This window comes from Leiobunum rupestre, chromosome 2, assembly GCF_980474605.1.
Source record: "Leiobunum rupestre chromosome 2, qqLeiRupe1.1.hap1, whole genome shotgun sequence".
Classification (NCBI taxonomy): domain Eukaryota; kingdom Metazoa; phylum Arthropoda; class Arachnida; order Opiliones; family Sclerosomatidae; genus Leiobunum; species Leiobunum rupestre.
Window position 1 is genome coordinate 34,950,214 of NC_143385.1, and position 24,430 is coordinate 34,974,643.

The 24,430-nt window shown below is 34.4% G+C and overlaps 2 protein-coding genes across 4 annotated transcripts; one reads left to right on the forward strand and one right to left on the reverse strand.

Moving 5' to 3' along the window:
- The first annotated feature begins 710 nt into the window (after positions 1-710).
- Positions 711-15,855, forward strand: LOC149957430 (ankyrin repeat domain-containing protein 27-like). 3 transcript variants are annotated; one of them, XR_016478482.1, is made up of 17 exons: positions 711-857; positions 2,397-2,502; positions 4,773-4,809; positions 4,870-4,943; positions 5,010-5,071; positions 5,694-5,750; positions 6,536-6,606; positions 7,298-7,454; positions 8,753-8,826; positions 8,893-9,058; positions 12,197-12,268; positions 12,335-12,407; positions 13,267-13,405; positions 13,889-13,982; positions 14,043-14,316; positions 14,988-15,074; positions 15,231-15,855. XR_016478482.1 is itself a non-coding variant. In XM_090165554.1 (16 exons), the coding sequence occupies exons 1-16, from the start codon at positions 804-806 to the stop codon at positions 15,289-15,291; spliced, it is 1,572 nt and encodes a 523-aa protein (XP_090021680.1). In that variant the 5' UTR covers positions 711-803; the 3' UTR covers positions 15,292-15,855. The 3 variants fall into 3 exon arrangements, 2 of the variants coding, with proteins under 2 accessions (XP_090021680.1, XP_090021682.1); XM_090165554.1 differs by lacking the exon at positions 14,988-15,074 and having other exon boundaries at positions 14,043-14,317; XM_090165556.1 differs by lacking the exons at positions 7,298-7,454; positions 14,988-15,074 and having other exon boundaries at positions 5,694-5,760; positions 6,545-6,606; positions 14,043-14,317.
- A 2,847-nt stretch (positions 15,856-18,702) lies between these two features.
- On the reverse strand, positions 18,703-22,537 carry LOC149957431 (nuclear speckle splicing regulatory protein 1-like). The gene is made up of 5 exons (XM_090165557.1): positions 22,412-22,537; positions 22,154-22,247; positions 21,344-21,523; positions 20,804-21,011; positions 18,703-19,297 (listed from the first exon to the last, which is right to left on the reverse strand). The coding sequence occupies exons 1-5, from the start codon at positions 22,432-22,434 to the stop codon at positions 18,723-18,725; spliced, it is 1,080 nt and encodes a 359-aa protein (XP_090021683.1). The 5' UTR covers positions 22,435-22,537; the 3' UTR covers positions 18,703-18,722.
- Between the last annotated feature and the right edge of the window lie 1,893 nt (positions 22,538-24,430).

Below are 24,430 nucleotides of genomic sequence, written 5' to 3' on the forward strand. Positions count from 1 at the left end.
ACTTTTGACGAGTTGCATTATCCTGGTGTGGGGTGCTGTGTTTGTTTCTCCTAGGTTAAACTATTCGCGATCGAAACGACTAGGTCAGTCTTGGAAGTAAGGTTTATTTCTAAACTGGTCTATTTGGCCAGTGACTCCCAACTCTGGAATTATTTAAGTGGTCACGTAGACCAGTTGGTTAATAATACGATAGATAATTTTGAATTAATAATAATAATAATAACCCTAGCTTTTGAATAAAAAAACTGGTCGGAGCAATTAATAAACTGGTCTTTGACCCAGTGACCACCACTGATTTCCAAGCCTGGTCTAGGTGGCATTACGGTGCTAGCTTCTCCGAGGCAGCGGCTATGATCTAGCGTTTGGTCTGCTACAGACAAATTAAAAAGTCATAAAAAGATTTCTTAAATAAACTTATCAAAATATAAGCAAACGATGCCAAAATTATTTTTAAAATGCAAGTATCATTATTTATAAAGTCAATTTTACGAATAACGATGAGGAAGAACTATTAGCCGCTACCTATCTAGGTTTCAATGGCGAACCAAACGGGTCGAAGTTATAGTTTTCGGTCGCGAATTAATTTTGGTTGAAGAGACCAGTACTTTGGTAGAGCTTATTTCCAGGCCTGATTCTGACGTCGTATAAAAAGAAATTACTAATAAATCGGCTGCTTCAACATTTTTTATCGGAAAGGTTTCAAATGCTCAATTACGAAAGTCGTCGATAGTGTCCGATTTTGATAAATCGTTGAATATTCGTATTGTTTCTAAGGATTCTTTTAATGCAGCTTCATCAACAGTATGGCGTTCTATTCAGAAGATTTAGATGCAAATCCGTTTTTTCGATCCTTGCAGGTATGGTACCATGATCTTAAGCAGGAAAAAAAAACGCTGGGGGGTCCTGATCACGGGCATATTGGTTTTTCTTTTGGGGTATTTTTTTCAAGAGTTATAGTACAATTTGTTTATTGAACCACCAGACTTGTAAACTAAGTATTGGGGCTTAACAGTGCCGCATTCTCGCTACGCTCTCTTGTAAACCCCATTCTTATATTACATCGAGTGACAACATAACTAGTGAATAAGTGCAAATTCAAAGTAAACCACAGACATATGGTTAAAGCTGATGTTTAACCGGGAAATATATACTGATGGAAATATTTAAAAAAACATGTGACACCCATTTTTAACCTTTACTTCCATCGGCAGAAGATATTCAACTCTACCAGTAAGCCTTATAATACTGAAATATATTTATTTAAACATAGAGTTTATGCCAGCATCTAATAGCTGGTAGTTCAATTATTGGGAAAGTTCGGATGTGTGGTATTTCTTCAATTTTTTAAGTGAAGGTCTCGGTGTTAATGTTGGGAAAATCTCTATGAGTTGGAATAGTAACTATATTTATTACTTAAATAGTAGAGGTTTTGCAGGAGTACTTAAAATTGTTTCATTACTTGGTGGTGCCATCTTAAATGGCCCTTACCATGACCACCAGCGTTATGACCATTGGTATGTGGAGGTGACTGTAGCCGTATTTCCACTGCTTAGTGCTAGAGACTGACTCACTTTGCAGGCAACTGCAGAGGCATAGCTTATACATTGTGGTTACCAGGACAATACAAAACAGTAAAATAAATAAAAATTTAAAGTGGAAAACTAGACCATGATGCCCACAAATCATTTCAATAGTTGATTATCCCGTAGTATTAATAAATAGGTTGTTGATTTTACCTCAAATATTATCTCTAGATATTAAACTTTTCAACCGGAACTTGCAAATCGCTTTTCTTTGGTGCTTAAAGCAACTGTCGGCTCTGTCATTGCCACCGGATTATGATAAGGCCCTTGACATTAGAGATGGCAGGGAAAAAACGACTACTGGAGAGCGTGGTGCCATCTATTAATGGCAAAAGAAGAAAAAATTCCAAATAGTGAAATGATAATGTCGTCAGAGAACCATTCTAGAGTATTATAATTAGACATTATTATTATTGAAAGGGGTGATAGGCCCAATGGCACACTTCGACCATAAGTCCATTTTACAACCCCAGACTCTACTTACAAGTTAGTGGACTTTAACCTAAATTATATATCGTGTATAAAATATATTGTAAAAAAATTTTAAAATTTAAGTTAGTGACAAATTTAAAAATAAGCTAATCCCGCCTTTGGGTTTAAAATGTAGCTTAAGCATATCTCTTCGATAGAGACATCTGTAGAGCCGACACTTGCTTTCAACTGTATTAAAAATAATATGGTTATATTAGATGATAAGTTAAACGCCTTTGGTGATGTTTCATGGACTCTAGCTCAGTCACCAATTTTCATTTTTAACTAAAATTGTTTTGGTTTGAAAAAAACACTTAAAACCTTTTTCTCATTTAATTTCAGACTGTATTCAGAGTAAAGTTTGATGAAGCTCAATCAAGGCAATGGGTTATTTGTATTCCTCATACTCTTAGCATCAAAGGAGTTAAAATAACTGGTCAATTTGTTGGTGAGATTTTCTTTTTACTATTTCTATATATCAGGTATTAGAAAATGTTAAAGTTAAGAAATTATTAAAATTTTTGAAATATAGTATAAAGAAAATGATAATCTAGAACTTGGAAATTAACAGTGTTGGGCATTTTCATCAAAGAGTCACAGCTCACTCACAGCTCTCATTCGCTATACTAATATCAGCTCACGCATTTTTGAGCAGTAAAATCAGCACTCCTATCTTTTCCCTCTTTTTTTAGTGGTAAAATCGTCGCTCCTCACTTTTAGCTCTATTTTGAGTGGTACAAGAAGCGCTCCTCTTTTCCCTCGCCGACGTCTTTCCAAAACAAATACTGCATTTTATTTTGAAGACCTGTAATAAGATTAATTTATTATACAATTGCTCCAAAAGTGACATTTTAAATATATAAAAACGAAAAGATCGTTTTTTCTTCTTTTTGTTTTATTATTAAAAAAAATAGTGGTAAAGGAATTCTTATTTAACAAGACTTTTTCGTCTCTGGATTCTGGAACGGGCCTTAAGTCTACAGAAAATGTTGGGCCTAATTTGGGTTTGTCAACCATATTTCCCTAATAATATACATAAAAAGATTAATATTAATTTAATATCTTGACAAAATAACTCTAAATTAGAAAAAAATATCATACCTTTTTCCAAGTTCTAACATATCTCCTAGTCCTACTAAGACTTTTCTAAATTCCGGGTGACTGCTAAAAAAACCATTCATCACCACTACTTTTCTTACGTACTTAGTGGCTGCTGAGAAAGTCACGTGATCATTGTAACCGCGTTACTGAACTAATTCTATCCACGCAAAAGGGGGAAGGCAAACCAAATTACATGGCGCAGGAAAAATCGAGAGTTTGTGCATTTAGCACTGTTAAAGGTACATATTTTCAAGAGTTCGCGAGTTCCATTTAGCACTGTCAAAGGTACGGCAGTGTACACATAGTTCGCAGAGTGTCTTACCCCTTGGGAAAATTCTAAGTAGTACACTACTTGTTTCATTTCTATAATTCTGATACTAGTTGGTTTCTCTCTCAATTATTATAAACATGTTGTAAACGCAGTTTCAGAGCTTTGTTAGATTTTGCCCTCCTGCTGATTATGAAATTTAGGGCCTTCCTTCTGTGCTGGGCTTCTGTAACGCTATGCTTAATCAATAATTTTAAGCCCAGTTGCGTAATGTTACAATATAGTATTAAATAATTCACTGATACCAAAAATAAATAGACATAAACAGAAAGTCTCGCATTGGAGACCAAGTTCGCGCTGTGTAATCTGAGAAACTACTTTATCCCCTTTCTGCGGTGCCGACCCCCTTCGCGGATCGTACCAAATTTAGGGCATTGCACGAGGTACATGCGAAAACTGGTCTTAAAAACGTTGCTCTCCACAAAATAGCTAGCATCTATAAGTTCACAGCCTCCACGCGCACGTGTGTACCAAAACTTAATGTTTTAGTTGTGTTATAATAATGGAAAATTCTAGGAGAGTTACAGAATTTATTGTTAAGAAATATGCTGTAGACGATTTTTTCACAAGGAACTTATTGTAGATATCGTTTCTTAATTTACATAGTTGAAAGAAAAATATGAGGAGGATAACAACAGATTCAGCCACTAAGCCTAGGTCTAACTTATCTACATCTTCTGAAGCTTTGCTTTTTTTCAAATGTCTTCATTGTTTTCCCTTTCAACTAGTTCAGTCTGAACTCCAGTCTTAAACAACTTAAAATTAAATTGACTTGCCTGGTTTTTAGGTATTAATGCCAATTGAGCTGGGGGTTTTTTTTTCGAGCCATCCAGAACTGAAAATTAAGCAGCCGACCGAAGGAGCCCGTAGGAAATCCCGCCACGGTGTTTAACATCGCGAAACACTACTTTTACAAAATTTTCAAATGCTTTAGAGGTGATCTACTCTACGGGTGGGAAGCATTGGGGGTTTGCTCCTTAGATTTCAAGGAAACCAAAGGAAAGGTACAGAATACCGCTAATGCGAGACTTTCTGTTTATAACTATTTATTTTTTCTGATACAAATGCTTGGGCTCAATTATTTTCAACAATTTTGGACACTGGGCTTCCATACCAATGATGCAATTACTTAAAATATTTGTGCAGCTGAAACTATTTTGCAGAAGCATTTACGTGAGAATCGGAGAAAATTATCCTGACAGTAATAGACAGAGTTGTTAGCTCGTCCGTGATTCTATTTGCAGAATGTTGAGCCATTTTTATACTTATTTTTATCCAATTTTTTTTAGATTCTCATATATTAAAACCTTCACCATATTTAAAAAGGTACGAATTATTAATGGAAAACATTGATATTTTTTTAAACATGTCTCATTTTATTTGTAGTCAATTTGTCACAACTGACAAGAATAATAATAAATCGTTACTAATTGAAGGAAATAAAATAAAAATAATCTCAGGTGAGATGATTATGGTTTATTGGTTTTTCAAGTGTGCCTTTTCTATAACTTTTTTGTGCCTTGCAGGAAACTTGGGTAATGAAATAAGTGAAATTAAAATATTGTCCGAAGAATTGAGCTATAATCATGTAAATATTTACTTTTGTTTCTTTAAAGAATTTTTAACGTGACGACTTCTGTAATTTTCTATTTATGGTTTTGAGTGTTTAGGTAATGATGCAATTTTGTTTAATGAAATTAAAACTACCCTTTAATATTTAAAAAATATTCTAAAAATGATTGGTCAGTAAGAAAGCTGAATGTTTAAATATTTATCAAATCCCGTTGTGATGGCATTAAATTAAATAGTTGGGGTTTACACATTTGTTACATAAATAGCAAATTTAGCTTAACCTAATTAGGCCTCAAGCGAGCATGAGAATTACATTTAAGTAAGTATTGTTCACTAAAACGCTGCAGAGCGGTGCTATTTCTATATTTTTGCCTTTGCTGTGAAGGAAGGAAATAGTAAAAAATATAAGATCGTTATGTTATGTTACTTATGATCCTGTGAATCTTATGACCAGAGTGGATCATTGAAAGTTCCCAAAACAGTGAAACTACACTGCCTTCAATATTACGTTTCTTAATGATGGCCAACATTTTAATGACGTGTTTTTTTGTTACTTATTCACGAGATGTAGCTCAGTTATCTGCCCGTAATATAAGTTTTTCATACCAATAAAACTCCTAATAATTTTTCTTGTATAGAATTATCAGCCTTTCAAACTTTACGTCATTGACCATCCAATTAATTCAGCTGTCAAAGTAAGTGTTTGTTTTAACAAAAATATTTCAATTAATCGGTATCAGTCTAGTAGATACATAAAATAATTTCTGTTTCCATGGGTTTTGTAACAAGCAATACGTACAACCAAGCCACCGGAATAATGGCATTAAAGGTCGCTAGATGACTTGGGCCAGTAGTGGTGGTGCCTTGTATATTAGCTTGACTACTTATTATTATTGCCAGATAATTTACTTTACTAGTGATCAAAAAGGACAGAAGAATCAATTCCGACAATGTATCTTGTCAGAGCCTAAAATAGTGGCCAGTTCTGGCAGTTTTGGGCAGTTCTAAAACTCAGATTTGCAATTCTAAAATCAGATTGGAGCAGCGCTATTTATCATGAATGTATCGCAATTACCTGATTCATGGAAATGTCGCAGTTGACAGGTCTTTCTGGTACATATCGACAAACGCAGCCAATTTTGATGAACAAAGTTATTTATTTACAGTCCTTTTTTTTCTCTAGTAATTTTGTTAAAATATTCATTTGCTACAAATTCTGAATTTGTCGCTTTTTTACCTCATTGAAATTATGTTTTGGGGGTTCAGTTTGTATTTGGGCAGTTCTAAAAATCCTTATTTTAGCCCCTGGTTCTTGTAGTCTTTCAGACTTTCTCTAATCTGTTCCTTTTTGGTCTGCGCTAATAAACAATTTTTCCAACCAGTATTGTGAGGGAAAATGGTTGGCACAAAAATTCAAAAATAAATATAACTGTCCCCATTGTAAGTTTAGAATTTAAAATTTGTTTTGGCTTCATTTTAGAAAGAAAAGTATATGCCAAACTGTTCAGTTTCAACATCATCCAGAGAGGAATCTTTTCTAACAATCCAGCAGTAAGTCCTTTTTCTTATATCTGCCAAATATTTAGATTATAAACTATTATTCCATTATTTCATTCGAAAAACCATTGATACCGTAAATGCAATTAGTGTTTTACAAAATCAAATTGTCAAATGAAATAATTTTCCATTTACAAAATTGTCATACTCAAGTTTTTTAATGGGGAAGCGCCTAGTTTTTCCAATTATTGGATGGTTTTAGTTCATTCAGACAAAAACACTTAGATTACATTTAAGTTTTCCTAAATAGTTTTTTTTTCATTTCCTTGTCAATCTGAATTGCCATGAAATTAGTGCTGTTCTATTTTAATAAGAATACTGTTGGAACCCTATTTACAGAGCCAGTCAGTAGAAATCTTAAAAAATATCTTGCGTAGTTCATTTTTTACATTCGCTGTTATCACAAACTATATCACCTGGTTGCTGAGTCTCTGTGGTTACAGGCGGGACTTGGGCGGCACTATTTAATGCTCGTCAAAGAGAGGTGAAGAAAGCCAAACTTTATAAAACAGCTAGCCTCTATATATTTATTACGCAGCTTTCAACATGAAAGATTTTCATTCTATATACACCCATGATACTGGTTAAAGCTTGGTAAATCTTCTTTAAATGCCAATAATTTCATCTATTTTTGAAATTTTTCATGAAACAATTAAGTCATTTAAATTAATTTTGATTGTTACAGGTGCAAGAATTTTTTTCAAACAGTACCGTCTCATTCGAAAGTCTTAGAAAACCTTGACAAAACTATTTATAAATTCAATAAAAATTACATGTTATTGCCAAACTATCTCCATGATGCTTCAAACAAACTTAAAGACATTATTTCATGGGCAACAGAGGTAAAGTTTTACATTAATTGTTCTAACCAAAAACATTTTATTTTATTAGTATTACATACGATTTATTTCAAGTTTTTCATTCACAATAAAACTATGAACGATTTATCTGTTTGTGAAATGTTGATTTTTTACCATTTTGCTTATTTTATCAATCATTGTGAATAAATAGTAGGTTTCTTAATCTTAAGCACATTTTTGACTCCTACCAAATAATGCCATGTCATTTAAATTCTAGAACAACAAAGTAAAACCAAAACCATAACAGAAAAGTTTGGTGCAACATGATAGTGACGTACGCTAGCATAGTTATTGGGTACTATCTTGATTGTTTTATATTTAATATTTATTAATTACATTTATGATCCCCAATGTTCATAAATAAATTTAATAAATCTAGTATAAAAGTCTGTAATAAGTTAGAAATTTCAAGGTATAGGTTTATTAAAGTAATAATTTAATTAAGATAAAAAGTGTCTAAAATCATTGCGATTTACTAGTATGATGTGTTAATAATAATAATAATAATAAAATGCTTTTTATTGGAAACACCTTTTAAGTTTAACTTGTTTACAAAAGGGTCCAGGTCCAGTTAGTTAAATTAAGTTACATTACATAAATAATAAATTATAAGTTGACAATTCAAAGCCCTGCATATATAAATATATTTGACTTTTATAGATACTAAAAGATTGAATTGATTTTAAACTAGTGGGGAGTTAATTCCAATATTTTATAGTCGTGGCTATTACACTCTTGCTCCTAAGGTTATTGCACGTTTCTACATAAAAATTCGCTAAACAACCCCTTGCCTTGTAATTGTTCCCTTAATTTGAGTTTAAAATTTATGGTTTTTGTTGCATAATTTGGTATTTCCATGTTTCTAGAAAAAATGGTATTGATAAGTTCTTAAAGTGTGTAAAATATGTATTTTTGTATTTTATAAATTATGAAGGACTACCAAATTCAATGTGATTAGAGCTTAGAAAAGTTTGCAAATCTTTGTTAAGAAAAAAATTTTATTGCAAAATTGCCAAATATTTGGTATTGGAGCTATTATTTAGATAATTGGCTTTAATATTTCTACAATTAATATTTGACCAAATTACCGACCGTTTTTATTATACAATTTGTTATTTGATGTGCCTAGAAGAAAAATTAATAAGCGGTTTGACCCCTAAAACTGATATTTGCTCATGTATAGAGGTTTTATTTTGTACACTAGGAATTATATAGCCTAGCAAGACCCAATTTTATCAGGGTAAAGTTACCAATTACTAACAATCTTTTTTCCTTTGTAGGGATTTAAAGACTGCAATAGTTTTGCTACTGATGACCAACATTCAAATCAAATTTTAAAACAAGCTGTTGAGAAGTATGCTTATTTTTGTTATGTGAATATCTAATCAAATAAGGTACTCATAGAAGTTTATTTCTAAAGTTATGTGTTAATTCAAGTTCACTGCAGAGTATTTTCCGTTATTCGAGATAAGTTTTCCGAAGAAGACAATTTTTTATCTAATCGAATCCTTAAATTATATCATCATGGTCTAACGGGTGATCAACTTGGAATCAGAGAAGAGTTCTGTTGTGCAACCACAAGTGCAGTATGTATTGAGTTTTGAATTTTATTTACTGTCTCATTGCTTTAGAAAATAGAGTTGTAATTCCATGTAGACAATAAAACACACAGGAATTGGATTTTGAACGGTTACTGCGACTTAAAACCATTAGCCAGGTTATGGATGGAACTCCAAATTGGTTTATAATTTTCAAATTGATGATGTGAACATTGGTAAATTTAGGCCTAATTAATAGTTAATGATGGAGACTGTAGCGCCATTTACAATTTAACATAAGTTATTGATGGTGGCTTTATTGTTGCCATGAAATTATAATAATAATAGGCACCTAGTTGACTGTGGAATATGATATTAATCCATGTATACATGTATTGGACCAGTTAAATGAACTGAAAATTATTAAACCTTATTGTCTTTTAAAGTTGCGTTGTTATACTTTGAAGGTATCATAATTAAACCCCAAGACTCCGGTATTGCTCATTGTTGTTGGTAAATAAGTGTTACCATTTACCATTAAATCATTTTACCATTTATTAATTTTTCAATAATTCAGTAAATGTGCTTCAGAAGGCTACCTTACTTTATGTTAAAGAGTTCTTTTACAGTTTGACTTTTATTAAGATTATTAGTATCATAATTAATATAATAACTATAAGCATGACACTTTTAGCCTTGCTCACACTTTATTTTCTTACTTCCACCTTCTTTGCCTGTGTATAATTAGTACAATAATTAGTAAATAGTTGGAAAATGTGGGTTGCATGTTGATAAACTCAATTATAATTTCAAAAACTATGGAGCTTGGATGGGGATTTTTAATTGAGTGCCACTGAATTATTATTATTATCATTATTAGTGAAAGGGGTGAAGGGCTTAGGACATGCCCGTTCGCGCACTTCGACCAGAGGTCCATTGTGCAACCCCGAACCTTAAGACTTAAAAAGCCCGATATCCGACACAAAACGGAGAATCCTTTTGGCCGGCATATTATAGAAATCAGAAGCTTCCAGCTGATGCATACCGAGATGCTCAAATCTTTGGGCCGCGTAGTAATCGCACCTACAAAGCACATGAGAGGCGGTTTCCTCCTCAGCCTGACATGCCCTACAGATAGGATCAACACTGATTCCAATCAGGTAAAGATGTCTGTTAAGTAGACAGTGACCTGTTAGTAGGCCAACGACCAACCTGACATTAGATTTGGAAAGTGAGAGTAACTCCTCAGCTCTCTGCCTAGAGGGGCCCCGAGATAAGCTCTTTAGCCAAAGCTTGAGTTGACGGTCAGTCATGAAGTTAGAGATAAGGCCGCGAACTATGCTAGAGGGGATATGAATGGCAGGTTCAGGACCAAAGAACCCAGCCTCTGCCCCTCTTCTTGGCTAAGACATCGGCTTTCTCATTACCATAGTACCCCCGATGGCCAGGAACCCAATAGAGCTGAACTTTACTGTTGGTGCCTAGCTCCGAGAGGAGATTCAATCAGCTATAAACCAGTTTTGAAGAGACCTGAAACTGGTTGAGAGCCTTGAGGGCTGCCTGACTATCCGAATAAATTTGGATAACCTTGCCATGAAGCTTTATTTTAAGACAAAAGTCAACACAGAAGCAGATAGCGGCAATTTCCGCCTGAAAAACACTAGCATAAACACCAAGGCTTTCAAAGAAGCTGAGATTGCTAGTAAGACAATACATCCCCGAACCAGTGCCAGAGTGGGTCTTAGACCCATCGGTAAACCAGACGATTTCTCCTCTGGCCCCGAGGGTACTATGGTTGGCCAACTCCGTACAGCTTGGAAAATAAGTATTGAAAGACTTACTAAAATCTAGCTTCGTAGCCATCATATCAAAACCCATTAGGTAGACAGGTAACTGACATGAAATTTCCCGATAGATCTTGGTGTGGCTATTATCCCAAATATTCGCCTTCCACCAACCATTCTGGTTGAGCCTATAGGCTCCCATAGCAGCAGCTTCCTCTATAAAAAGATGAAGAGAAAGAATGTTCAGGAGAGTTTCTAGAGAAGCACTTGGAGCTGTTCTCATAGCTCCTGTGATGCTGACACAAGCCAGCCTTTGTAGGGTGCGCAGATCACTCTGCACAGTCTTAATTCGGACTTTAGGCTACCAGACCACTGCAGCATTAGAGAGCAATGGTGATCATGGTTTGCAGCCAGAAGACCACTTTAGGGCTAAGTCCCTATGACCTGCTAACTGCACTTCTGGTTCTCCAAAGTAACATCTTAGCCTTCTTAACTATAGAGTCAAGGTGAGGCTTCCACGTTAATTTGTTGTCAAGAATAACACCAAGGTACTTTACCTCCGTGCTTTCGCTCAAAATAGTCCCAAATAAGGAGATATCATTAAAAGAGTTTGGCAACCTTTTACGAGTAAAAGGAGCAAGAACTGTTTTATTAGGATTAACCATAACTTCCCTGCACCAGTTTTCCACTGATGCAAGAGCCCTTCTTACAAAATCGCTAATAGTGTTGGGGAATTTTCCCGTAAAGATGATGGCGATATCGTCGGCATAGCCGAAGCAGCGGCACCCATCCCTGTTTAGCCTCACCAAAAGTTCATCCACAACCAGGCACCACAGCAGATAGAACTCCACCTTGCGGGCAACCACGGCTGGTGGTGACCATAAGGGATTCACCAAGCACTGAATCTCTTTAGCAAGTGCGAAACACTTTTTCCGATTTCTATAGGAAAATATTTGCCTAACAAAAAGTGTGCAACTGTGAAAAAATCACAAGGAGCAGCTATGTTTAAACATGTGCAAAGCAATTTTTGGTCCTTTTAATATTACTCATGTTGCAAGTGCATGTGGGATGTAGGGGTACAAATTTATAAAAACTGGTTTTAATGGATCGCACAGGCTTTTATTTCTAAATAACTATATTTAACGTACAATGAGAGAGCATATAAATAGAACGTCTCTTGAGTTAGAGCGTCGAAAATGGTCTGCCACCCACATGTGTCCACCATCTCCTCTTGTATGGGATCATTCCCGCCAAAACTGGATAGCCACGTGGCCAGAGGTCCCCCTGAAAATAGCTCCGTGGTTTTCAATACCGTAGTCAAGGCCCCCATTACAATGTTTATGTTACTTATGCTAACATTTACATTTTTAGATTAATGTTATCTTTATATTTAACATTTAAGGTTGTTGAATTGGCATCACTTAATGGTAAAAACTCTCCAGCGGAAAAGCTTCAGTGCTTTCAACATGCTCTGGTATTGATTTTCTTTTTCATAATAAAATATAATATTTTGCTAATAAATATGGAATTTGATTCAAAGGAACTTATACCCGAAGACATTTATAGTTCTTTGAAAGAGTCTGATAACTCAGTTAAAAGAATTGATCATTCCCGTAAGTTAAGTTTTATATAGTACTTAAACAATTTATTAGTGCAATAGAGTAAGTTTCAATTCGAGGCATTTAATCTGTTACAATATTACCACGGGCATCAATGGCAATCTCGAAACCCTGTTTTAATTCAATTAAGATTTTTTTTGTAAGTCCAGCTTCATGTTGAACTGAGACTAAAATGTGTATTGTCGGTTTTGAAAAGGCCATATGTGTTACAGGACAATTTTTTTAAACTCTGGCACTTATAATGTATAATTATAATAATAGTAATAGTTAGTGTAGGGAGCTGTTGGCTCAAGTGGCATGAAGGGCTTGCCACCACCCTCCTACACATTGTAGCCCGGCCACCTGGATTAATGGCTTTAAAAGTAGCTTGATGACTTAGGCCCAAGGTGGTGCCTATAGCTGATCATTATTGATTATTGATTGAATTCAGTAAGGAAAGAACACAAGCTTCAATAGTTAAATCTAAAATGTATTTATTTATAATTAAGGAGATTAACTACTTTTCTAGCGTTTCTCTAAATCCCCCTCCTTCTCAGAAAGTAAGCTCTTTCCCCTAAAAAAATAAAATCAGCCTGGTATCATACTTACATCTAATTAGGCCACTGAAGTGGATGCAGGTTAGTGTTTTCCTTCCCCTCTCTGGCTGCCATAAAATTTGGCCATGATACTCATGGATCGCTTCATCATAGTCATTCTCCTTAAGTATAAACTTTGTTAATTAAATAAGTATTTGGGAGACAGTAGGTTGAGAAAAATGTTTTTGTGTATGAGAAGTTTAGATTGGAAGCTTACTTTAAAAGAATTCGTTTCGTTTAAAGTGAGAATTTTAATATACTTTATACTTTTTTAACAGGTATTCCAACATTGACATCTGACGACTTAATTCCTTTGTTAGTAATTGTAATAGTTCAAGCTAGGATTCAAAATTTAGAAAGTAACCTGTATTATGTGCAAAATTTCTCAGGGAATACCCCACATAGAGATAAGGAAAGGTATGAAATAACAGAAGTTTTTAATTCATAGCTTGCTCTAGTGTGTGGCCTTTGCTTGTTGCCATGGTAAAGCATGTTGTTGGGCGATGACGTTAAGACTCTCATGGTGGTCACGCAATGACAGCCATATTTAGCAGGATTGTGTTGTGATCTGCTACTTAAGATAAGGTCATGGCAGCCGTTTCAAGGCAGAGCTTAGCTACGGTGCTATGAGCAAGAACACAATATTGACTGGTTAAGCTAAGCCACCCCTACAAAACGTGTAGGGGGAACTCAGAGTTATAGTTGCGCCCAAATATTGTAAGTTAATGTGGTTTCATTCCTGATCTAGTAAATACGTGTATGAAGCATTGATTGTTAGAATTTTACATCCTTACAAGTTTTCCCTGCACGTTTTTGTCCATGGCTTAACCTGTCTATCTTTTCTTAAACTAAATTCCATTTGTGCAATACTAATTGTAAATGCATTTGGAAATTTTCTAGTTTTAGCCTGGTGACATTTCAAGCGGCTAAAGAGTTTATCAAAAGCTATAATTTCTCACACCTGAAACCATCAACCAAAAAATATACAAAAGAGGTACTTTAGAGCGTTATGTCTTACCGTACCATCAACTTTTCTAATGGTTTTTCAATTTAGATGTCATTGGAAGAACTCATGAATGTTACAGTTCAGATTGCAAAAGATTCTAAATCAAAAATCGATAATGATCATGGTGTTATGAGTAGCGAGGCCGCTAATTTTCCCATTGACAGACATTTGCAAAGAGTGACGAAAATGATAGAAGATTCAACTAGAGAAACAAATGCGAATGAAGATGCTGAAAGACACTTCTCTGATTCGTCATCCAGTTTTGTTAGTCATTCGGTTTCTAGTTTAAAATCAGAAAAATTATCTAGGAATGAGGAACTAGGGTAAGTTATGATATCCGCTTGCTCTTATCATTCTGTCATTTTTATATCTGTGGCCTTTATCTCAAGTCTTGAATGATTTTTCAAAGAGTAGCGCATGAAATGCCAAATTAATGGTTTAAATCTTTGCATATACGCATTAACAAAAATTCATATCTTAACATAGGAATGTTTATCCTGTCCTATCCCCAGTTGCGACACAGTTTTGTCCCATATCTCACACCATTCCAACCTCATGGTGCGGCTGTTAAGTGTTTTCAAAACTCTGTTTTTGATAAACTTTTCATTGTCATTATGGTTTTAAATATAAATAAACCAATAGCCATGTTGGTTTGAAAATGATACTTGTTAAAAAATGGTGGAATAAATAATCACTTGATTGCAAAAACTATTACAAACAAACTCCTACCATTAACCCTACCATTTGTGTTCTGCCTCATAATAGCACTAAAGCTTTACAAAATGCCATCGTTCATTTAACACCAATTGTTTTATTAGATTATTTGAATAAATTTACAGTAGTTTCACGTTTGAATCAATATTTCAAATAAGATTTTTAGGTTTGTAATGCTTTTTGCGCCTTTGGTTTTACAAAGAGTGGCTGTTGGTAGCTTGTGTTCCTCACCTTAAATTTTATCTCCGTAGTTTCTTAAACTTTTTCCCTTTAATAATTGTGGCTTAGAACAATAAACGTTTGTTTTCACATCAGAAAAAACTCCACCAGATCAAGACAGAAATTTTCTGTGATAATCATTCTTAGGTCGAGTTATGGATTCCTATTACATATTTAAATTTGCTTTTTTATGGACTACAAATTATTTAACTTTCAAACTTTTTAACACGAATACTTTGTCCAATTATTTATAATTTTTTTGATTTAATCTAATTTATAATTTACAACATTTTTCTTTTACAGAGAGTTTCTCTTGAATCTCCAACAAAATAGTTTAGGAGTCACTTATGGAAGACAATCGTAAATTTTAATTATCCTAATAAATAGTCAATACTTTTGGTGTAACAAAGAACGTAACATTTTTAAATTAGTCTTACTATTTAATGTTTTACTAAAGAATTTTTATATTTAAATAATAGCAATTTTAAAAATGGCGTTTCCTTTCTTGGCTTCTATCTTGTTGTTTTACTGGTGTATTAATCCTAAAATTTATATTTATTATTGTTTAGTTAACGATTGTGTTAATATCATCTGAAATTTAAGTATTTCCAGGAATTTATAAACAGACCACTGGAAATGCTTGTCTTGTATTTACCTGATAAAATCGGTATCTTCTAAAGATCCCCCATAAGTTAAAAAAAATTAACTAAATTCTGACTATAGTAACCATATTTTTTATCCTATCAATTTATTCTTGGAGTACCAACTACATACACTTACAATAACCAAACCTGTATGAGCTGTCTAATGCATTTGAATATTAAATTATTGACTACCACTGCATGGCGACCTTTTCAGTGGCAATGAAATTGGGGTTATAGGTGTACAACATATGTAATTAAAAATGAAATATTTTACTGGAATTACATCCTTTTAATTGGACTGAGTTCTGATAGTTATAAACATCAGTTTCAGGTCACCCATTCTTGTTATTAGGCACTGTGTCGATTCGGGAAGCGGCAGGCTTTCTCTCGTTCCAGATTTCTTTCTCTATTGCTGACTCCAACTGATATTGAATAGACTCTTACTTGGTTGAACACAATTTAACTCTGTAAAGGTTTCTCAAACTTTTATATTATAAATAATAATTTTATTCAGATTGATTTATGCTAAATTTAACACTGTAAATTTTGACCTTAGAAATTGGAATCAACAAAGTTTAATTTTGTTTGAAAGCTGTATTATGTTTACTTGTGATTTTAGTTTAAACTCCTTAGAGAAGTGTATTTAGTTGGTACTCAAGTCTCTTTTTCAAGCTCTCCGGTACTAGTTAAAAAATACTGCTTTCTCAAATCCATGCTCTAGATTCGGATTCAGAGTTTTCCGATTGATGGTTTTGTAACAAAGCAATTGCTTACTTCTAGCACGTGACCTCTGAAAAATTTGACTCCAACAGTTGCTGTAGGGTTCTATCTATAGTCGGTTACCATGGAGCAACTGTTTTTAAACAATTTGACAGGAACAGGGTTGGCGCAGTTTTGCCAAGATTGGAAAAACAAATTGTTTTTCAGCGGTTTTTCCCACCTCGGGTTTTTCTGTTAAAAACTGTGTGGGAAAACATCTAGTGGCAAAATTCAATAAAAAATAAAAGCAGTGATATTCTTCTATTCTAATCACTCTTCTGGCTTAACCCTGGGCAGGAAGTGGGTAAATGCTATTGATTATGGGCAACACTAATTTGTATTAATTAGGGTACAAGGTCTATATTATCTTTCCTATAATTGCCAGCATAAAATGAAAATTGTTGCCATTCTTGTTAATCATGATGGGTCGTCTAGCATCGTGACCCTAGGGGATATATTACCAAGTAAATACTTTGTCCCTGCCCAATATTGCACAATATGGAAAAGAAACACTAGACAATGTTAATATTGGTTAATTTTCAAAAATTAATATCTCAGAGAATTATCATTTCCGCAAATACTTTCTACACAGAAATGTTTAGTATCGTCTAAAGTACCCAAAAAAATAAATTAAAGAAAATTGACATATGTTGGTGTGTTGATATTCACCCCAGTTTTTAAATATTTTTACTCCCTTATTGTTAGCTTGAAAATGTTGCTTTAGATCAGGAATGACATGCACAAGTTGACCCATGATAATATAGTTTTCATTGTGTTATGTACACCTTTGTCATTTCTATGCATGGACCAATAAAAGTTTAAATTTGTCACCCGAAAATTTTAAACATTAAACTTACTTGTAAATTAAGTAATTAAATTACCATGACCAAGTTTACCTTAAAAAACTATATACTTCATTGCAAAAATAAAAATAAGTGGGGTGTCAGAGTGGTTAGTATTTTCACCTCGCACCAAGAGGAGCCTAGTTTGATCCCAGCTTGTGGCACTGGGTGAAAACTAAGAACACCACTTTCTCGTTGAGCTTGTGAGTTCTCTCCCCACTGGTTAAAGTGGTTTCCCCTTTACATAAAAACTAATGGTAAAAATTAGTGGAGGAAGCTGTTAACTTGTGTTGCGTGTAGGGCTTACCACCATCCTCCTACACATTGTAACCCAGCCACATGAATTAATGGCTGTAAAAGTTCGATGACTTAGGCTTAAGCTGGTGCTTTGGATATCACTTTAGCCGATATATCTAGTAATTTTTAACTGACATAAAAGCTGTCTCAACTCTCAAACCATTTTATGCAATAAGACATCCCAAGTAAAGTATTAATTTGTCCATGGTTTTTTATTATCAATATTGGTAAGTTAAAAATTAAATTAACGAATTTAACATTTCTGTCACCAGGGTTAACAGACACTAGTTACTTTAGCAGACTATTTTATTATGTAGTTCACACACCCTTTAAAATAAACGATAAATTGGTGCGGGATTACAATAAGTTTTTGAATTGAGTGGTCCTATATATTAAGTGGAAAAAAGTCATGATTACCTGTGAAATACTTTTAAATACCATATCAAATAATTCTGTACCATTTAAACAAGTAGAATGGTGTTGTATAGATAAACTTAAAATTACTTTAAAATCAACCAATGAGTGACAGAAGGCTGGAAAGAGTTTAAGCACTAACAAATACACACGAAAAAAAATTTATTTTGTATTTGTTTTAAACATGCATATGTATTTTTACTGTGCTCTTTGAAGGATTTAAAAAATTATTTTAATCCGTATACATGTTTTAAATAGGTTTGGCAAAGTACCAACCAGTTTGATACTATCCAGTTGAATCTATATTTACAAATTATCTAGTTACAAAATATCGCTAATGATGAGTGAAATTTAAAGTTCATTTTAAATATATTTAGCTCTACAGATTAAGGAAAACAATATTATTTCCAATCTAACTGCTTATTATAAATATAAAAAATGATCTGGCTAATAACTTATTTCACAGAATTGTATCATTACGTAATTGTTTGCTTGGTTGGGTACTGTTTATAATATAATTTATACTTTGTTATTCAACTATCATTGCTGGCAATGATAAAATTTCAAATGTACTATTTTATAACTTGAAATGTATTTGGTTTATGGTGAATTGTTTGTTAAAGATAGGTTTTTCTTCCATGGTACACTTGTGTTACGTTAGAAATAAACCTTAATTGCTACCACTATTGAAGGATAGACTATACAGGTCATTCTTCCATGCAATGTATTTAAGTATGAATTATGATGTATTCATTGAAGGGTGTGAAAAATAAATTCTCATATTTCCTACTTGTTTTACTTCTAGTAATTAAACAAGAGTTTAGGGTTTGAAATTTAATTTATTTCGCATTTTTTCTAGCTAAATAGCGTGTTTTGGCTGCTTCATAAACTTCACCAACATTACGTTTTTTAAAGAGATTTCTTATTCTTTCCGCAGATGATATTTCTTTTTCTGCATCATTATTATCACTTGTAGGTACATTTTCCTTTTCATTAATTGTAATATTAGTATTGCTCACTAAATGACTGTCATCATTAGTATCTAATCTAACTCTTTTAGAGTTTTCTATTTCAGGGACATCTGAGGCTGCATTAATTCTAACAGATGTTTCATGGCCAGCACTCTCTTCATTATCCATACCCGAAACTATGTTTGAACTTTCATTCCCACTTTCACTTGATCTTTGTGATGACGTTTTGCTTTTAGCTTGTAATCTTCTTTTCTTCAAAGCTTCTCGAGCTGTTTCATCTAAGCTTTTTCGACTAGAACTAGCATTCTCTTCATCACTTAATTTTTCTTCTTTAATTTTTGTTGCTGCTATGTCCTCCTCTGCTGCCACTTCTCCAACCTTCTCTTTCAACATGTGACGATAAAAACTGCTCAGATCTTCCTGTTTCATTACATCATTTCGAGCTTAAATATAGAAAATATGAATATTTGATTTTATAGAATCAATTCACTTAACTATGGGATTGTTAAGGTTTCGCAACATTCTTTTACACGGACAATCTCAATCTTTAAGCCTTGCCCTAACACTGGCCCTGGTTACGACATGTGAGGTAGTACCAGGATTATATTACTACCCCATATTCTTAGTACCTAAATGCATGTTAGATACTCTATACAGTCTCCCCACTAAACAACGCTCCAGAGCTAATAATCAAAAAGATATTTTTCCTAGGTATTTATATTTTCATATTGCATAGCACGCACAGGGGGTCAATAGATGATACTAAACTCAATGACCTTGAACCATGTCCTCAAGGTCATTCAAAATTATCTCGAGGACCGTTGTATTTAGATTGTTCCAATTAGAAAGGTGTACGCCATTGCATTTCAAGTTGAAATGTCCATGAACCGATGTCACTTTGTCAATAGCCAGGAAAATAAACACCAAAACTAGAAACCAAGGAGGATGCGCAGGAAAATAAAATTTCACTATTCAAATTAATTCATATTTTTATTAAAGCGCGTATGATCCTCGGTTCTTCAGCTACATTTACAAGACCCTCGGGCCGAGGCTGATGGTCTTCTAAATATCCGAATTTCATCGTTGGCTCTAGTATAGTGCCAAATATGTACACCAGCCAAAAAAAAGTCCATCACACCAATGGTGGAAAATAACTAGCTTAGAACAGTTCCGAGGTTAATTCTAAAGTGAATTTCTAGCAGTTTGGTTGGCACTTAAAGATTGGCCAGCGAGTTCCAGTCTCACACAGAAGGCGGTGTAATTATTTTGACGGTTATTATTTTAAGACCCTACAATGGTACAAATTAATTCTGCTGGACCTTAAGACTTCATAAAAGGAAGGACATAAGGAGTACCGCATCTCGAACCATAGGGAGCTTCTGTCCATGACCCAGTTGAGTTTGTGATATGGGACACGAGTGGGTCAATTGACATTTTAAGTACTTGTGTGATGCTAACATAATAAGATTTCACAACTGCCCCTTTGTATACAAAACTCCACCCTGGTTCCACCACTAGCTACAAGGGGTACTAGACCTACTAGGAATAAGGTCTATGTTTGTATTGTACACTATTACTACAAAACTGAAAAGAACCACCATTGTCTTGAAAAAGTAACTATAAAAAATATTTAACTACAAAGACCAACGATTTGGTTGATAGTAAGTTTTATTAGTAAAATAATGAGGTTATTTCACCAATAAGCCTCGGATTTGATTTGCTTGGAATATTTGTTGGCATTTTTACTTTGTGGTTTTTACAGTCCTTATTAGTAGCTTGCTTGCGCTTGTTGCCATGGTAACACATTTAGGTTAACCCTGGCATTAAGATACCCATAGTTATTTGTTTTGCCTCAAGCTGTCAAGTGAAGTTATGTAATGGCAGCTGTTTTAGGGAGGATCTTAGCTACGACGCTACGAACAACCACCGAATCTTGCAACAAAGCTTACCATCAATTTCGTTTTGTTTTCTCTCTCTCTCTTCCTCTTCTTGCATCTCTATCATTTTCTGCTTATACGCTGTGGTTACAAACGCTTCTTTATCAGAAAATTTATTTCCTTCAGCCTCTCTCTCTTTCTGGATATCTCTCTCAATTCTTCTTTCGTAGTCTTTTTTACGTTGCTCGGCAGACTTTAAAAGCGCATTAATATATTTTGGCTGGAACATGAAATTTATTCTATATCAATTTTTAACGTGGTTGGATGCATGATATAAAAATAACTCATAAAAGTACAGTGTTCCAATGTGGGAACTTAGTGAACAATAAAATTTATATATCAGAGGGTCTCTAATTTAGACAAAAGAATTAGCAATCCAACTGGCCCTTTGACTAATTTTCTACTGTAGAGTAATTATTTTAAAAATTATCTACAAGCTATTTTTTTTTCAACTTTTAATGCGTAATTTTCCTTTAATAACCACTATTTGACATTGGCATAGACTTTTATAGAAAATATTGTCCTTTTTGTTAACACCGTGAAAGTACTTACTTTTCTGTCTTTCGTTTGTACAGTTTTAAGAATTTCTTTTTTCTTTTGCATGGAATCAAAGACAGAATCATATTCATAAACTGTAGGGTCTTCCTCGAGTGCTCGTTGCATTTCTAATTGTGTTTGGCGTTTCTGAAGATTCTTCAAACCTTGACTTTTTATTGACTTTTCAACAGATTTCTATGGCGTAAAAGCAAAGATTATCAAGTTATTAATTTATGGAGCTAACAACCAAACTGAAATTGTCTTATGATGTAGCCCACCTACCTAACTGTACAATTTTATTTGAATTGTATTGTAGGTGTAGCAAGGGCATAGTTAATGTTTAAATATGATCAAAATTGTAAAGCTGTCAAATATTGCAGTATAACTAAGGAAGGACAGTTAGAAATAGCAAACATTTGAACTCTAGGTAACACTTTGAACATTCATCCATACTTAAAGGGTCTGTGCAGAAAGAAGTCAACCATTGATGGTTAATGTATCACTCGGGGTTGGAAGGTAATCAAAAATGATAATTTTCAAGAATAGCACCCCCTCCTGTATATTTGTTTTGATCAGGGGGGCGGTTAGCCCCGGGTACCAGGGTAGCCAGGGGTGCCATCCGAGAAGCTCGAGGGGGGGGGGGTGCAAATCAGAACGATTAAACTTGAAGAAGACGGACCCGTGAAACCTTCTGCTTGGTCCTGGGGGTGTCATGAAACAATGCCGCCGCCCCGGGGTCCCAGCCTTCTTAAGCCGCCACTGGTTTTGATAGTGCTATATTATAGCATTTTTTTTGCTAGGAATCTAAATTATTATCGTACATACCTCTTCTGATTCATCACTGTCATCATTAAATATGCAAGGTTTTGACAATAATACCATTTTTTTCTGGTCTTTTTTGGCTAATATAAGTCCATACCTATAAATGAAAATAGAAAAAAAAAAAAAAATGTAACGTTGAGAAAAGTGTTGTTTCAGATACTTAAGTATCTGAATATCGAGTCTTCACTCTTTAGGACTAGGGCTATGCGGATCACTTCCCCAAGCACTTAAGAGATCAAGCCTTAATCACTCCCCACTTACTGTTTAGTCTCCTTGGAATTCATTGTTTTTCTGGATTTATGGATTTACTTTGTAATGATGGTGAATTAAATTAACTAAAACATACAATTTTTATTTACTATTAAGCCTTGTTAGTTGTAATTGTTTTATCGTGAATATCGTCTGCTACGCCGAGAACGACAGTCACAACCAGCCTTGGAAATAAGGTTTTATTTTAAACTGGTCCTTATGACCAGTGACCCCCTAGCATTTGAATTATTAAACTGGTCCTTATGACCAGTGACCACCTAGCTAATGAATTATTAAACTGGTCTTATATAAAATGTTCTAATGTCATTTATAAGTATAAAAAACCTATACTACATGTTTAGAAGTTAGATTATGTTGGTAACATTAACTTTACACGTATTCAAAATAGTTAACTTTATTTTATGAGTACCACAAGAATAGTACAATATAGTACTATCTCACCTAAGACTACTACCATAGCCTAGAAGACCCTCGTAATTTACCGTATTATCTCTCTTTCTCTAGGCCCCGTAACTCCAGAGTCTCCGATCCGTTACCACGTAGCCAGGTAGCCTACCGTACTCCCGTACTCCAGGGAAAGTGAGACTAGAGGATTGAGGGTTTGAGGCCAGAGGGGGGTTAGACAGTTCGACTCGTTCGAGAGATGCGAGCGAAGGGACTCTACATAAAACCTCGACGTGCGGCCGCGGCGGTAGTAAGTGGAGTTGCTGTACATATAAATCCAGTGAATAGGGAAATCAAAATTGATATAAACCTTAAATTAATAGGTCATCTCCTATTATTTGGAATTATTAAACTGGTCACCTTCTGTTTTTTTTTGTTATTATTTCGAATAAATAAATTGGACACGGTGACCAGTGACCCCCCAAATTTTGAATAAATAAACTGGTCTGAGCAATTAATTAATTGGTCTTTGACCACCTGACCACCGTTATTTCCAAGGCTGGTCACAACCATAGAGATAGAAAAGAAATAGAGGCACTATTGTATCTGGCGAAGTTGACCGCGAGTGCCGACTCCCTTTTCGCCAATGTAGGAAGCCATGAGATGGGCAGATCTAGGAGGATTCAAGGGTACCTGGAGAAGAATTCGGGGGGTCACGGGAGAGACAGCTCAAAGCCTCAAACCCTTGGACATAAAACTACAATGGTGCCATCTAGTGGGGAAAATGTGAACTATGACCACGTGTTTGCAGGGCCGGATTAAGGGGGGGCAGAGGGGGCAATTGCCCCCGGGCGCCATCCAAATAGGGGCGCTGAAGAAATCTTGTTATACCCATAGCGAATTCGGAAAACACAAAAACATCTAAAAATAAAATTTACCCGTTTGAAATTTGAAAAATGGCATTGTTACACATTATTTTGGCGCGAGAAAGTCTTTTTTTGGTTAGTTTTAGTGACTTAGAGGGAAGAACGTAGCCCCGTTTTGATTATAGTCTAGCATAACAGTAACCACTCCAATGAGCAAACTCGCGTTGAGGCGATAATGTTCCGACACCGAGCACGGCAATCGTGTCTCTCCCCGGGTTATACTTCCCTACTGTTAGTGACGTCATCTGGGAATCGTCTAAGTACTCGTCGCTGTAAATGTTAGCCCTTGTTGTATTTTGATTGTTTGTTTTTAAACTTTTTATAACAGTTAATGTTATAATATAGACGGTAATTGTTGGTTATTTGGATTGGCAAATGTAAGTAAACTTTAAATCATAATTTAAAAAGGTTCATTTAATTCTGAGCTTAACCTAAACTTTTTAACTTAATTTTTATATATATCGCGTGTTAAATTGGCCTTCAATATTTATTAGGTAATTGTTAAGTTAATTACGGTTATTGGACATTAAGATCGGTAAAATAATACAGTTTCAGTGAGTCAACAGACAGTCAGATAACGGGCCCCTAAGTGGTATACACAAAATATATATCAATGTATTTTTATTGTAAAAAATATATTATCTTTATTATACAAAGAAATATTTTTAGGAAATTATATGAGACATTCTATGGTTTTCTA

Bases quoted from the DNA above. Each gene is read 5' to 3' on its own strand.
- LOC149957430 (XM_090165554.1), top strand. From the start codon at position 804: ATGGCGTTCTATTCAGAAGATTTAGATGCAAATCCGTTTTTTCGATCC. The intron at 5,751-6,535 runs GTAAGTGTTTGT...GCTTCATTTTAG, and splicing joins CAATTAATTCAGCTGTCAAA to AAAGAAAAGTATATGCCAAA. The intron at 13,406-13,888 runs GTATGAAATAAC...GAAATTTTCTAG, and splicing joins CCACATAGAGATAAGGAAAG to TTTTAGCCTGGTGACATTTC.
- LOC149957431 (XM_090165557.1), bottom strand. From the start codon at position 22,434: ATGAATTCCAAGGAGACTAAACA. The intron at 22,248-22,411 runs GTAAGTGGGGAG...TTTCATTTATAG, and splicing joins AATTCCAAGGAGACTAAACA to GTATGGACTTATATTAGCCA. The intron at 21,012-21,343 runs GTAAGTACTTTC...TTCATGTTCCAG, and splicing joins TACAAACGAAAGACAGAAAA to CCAAAATATATTAATGCGCT.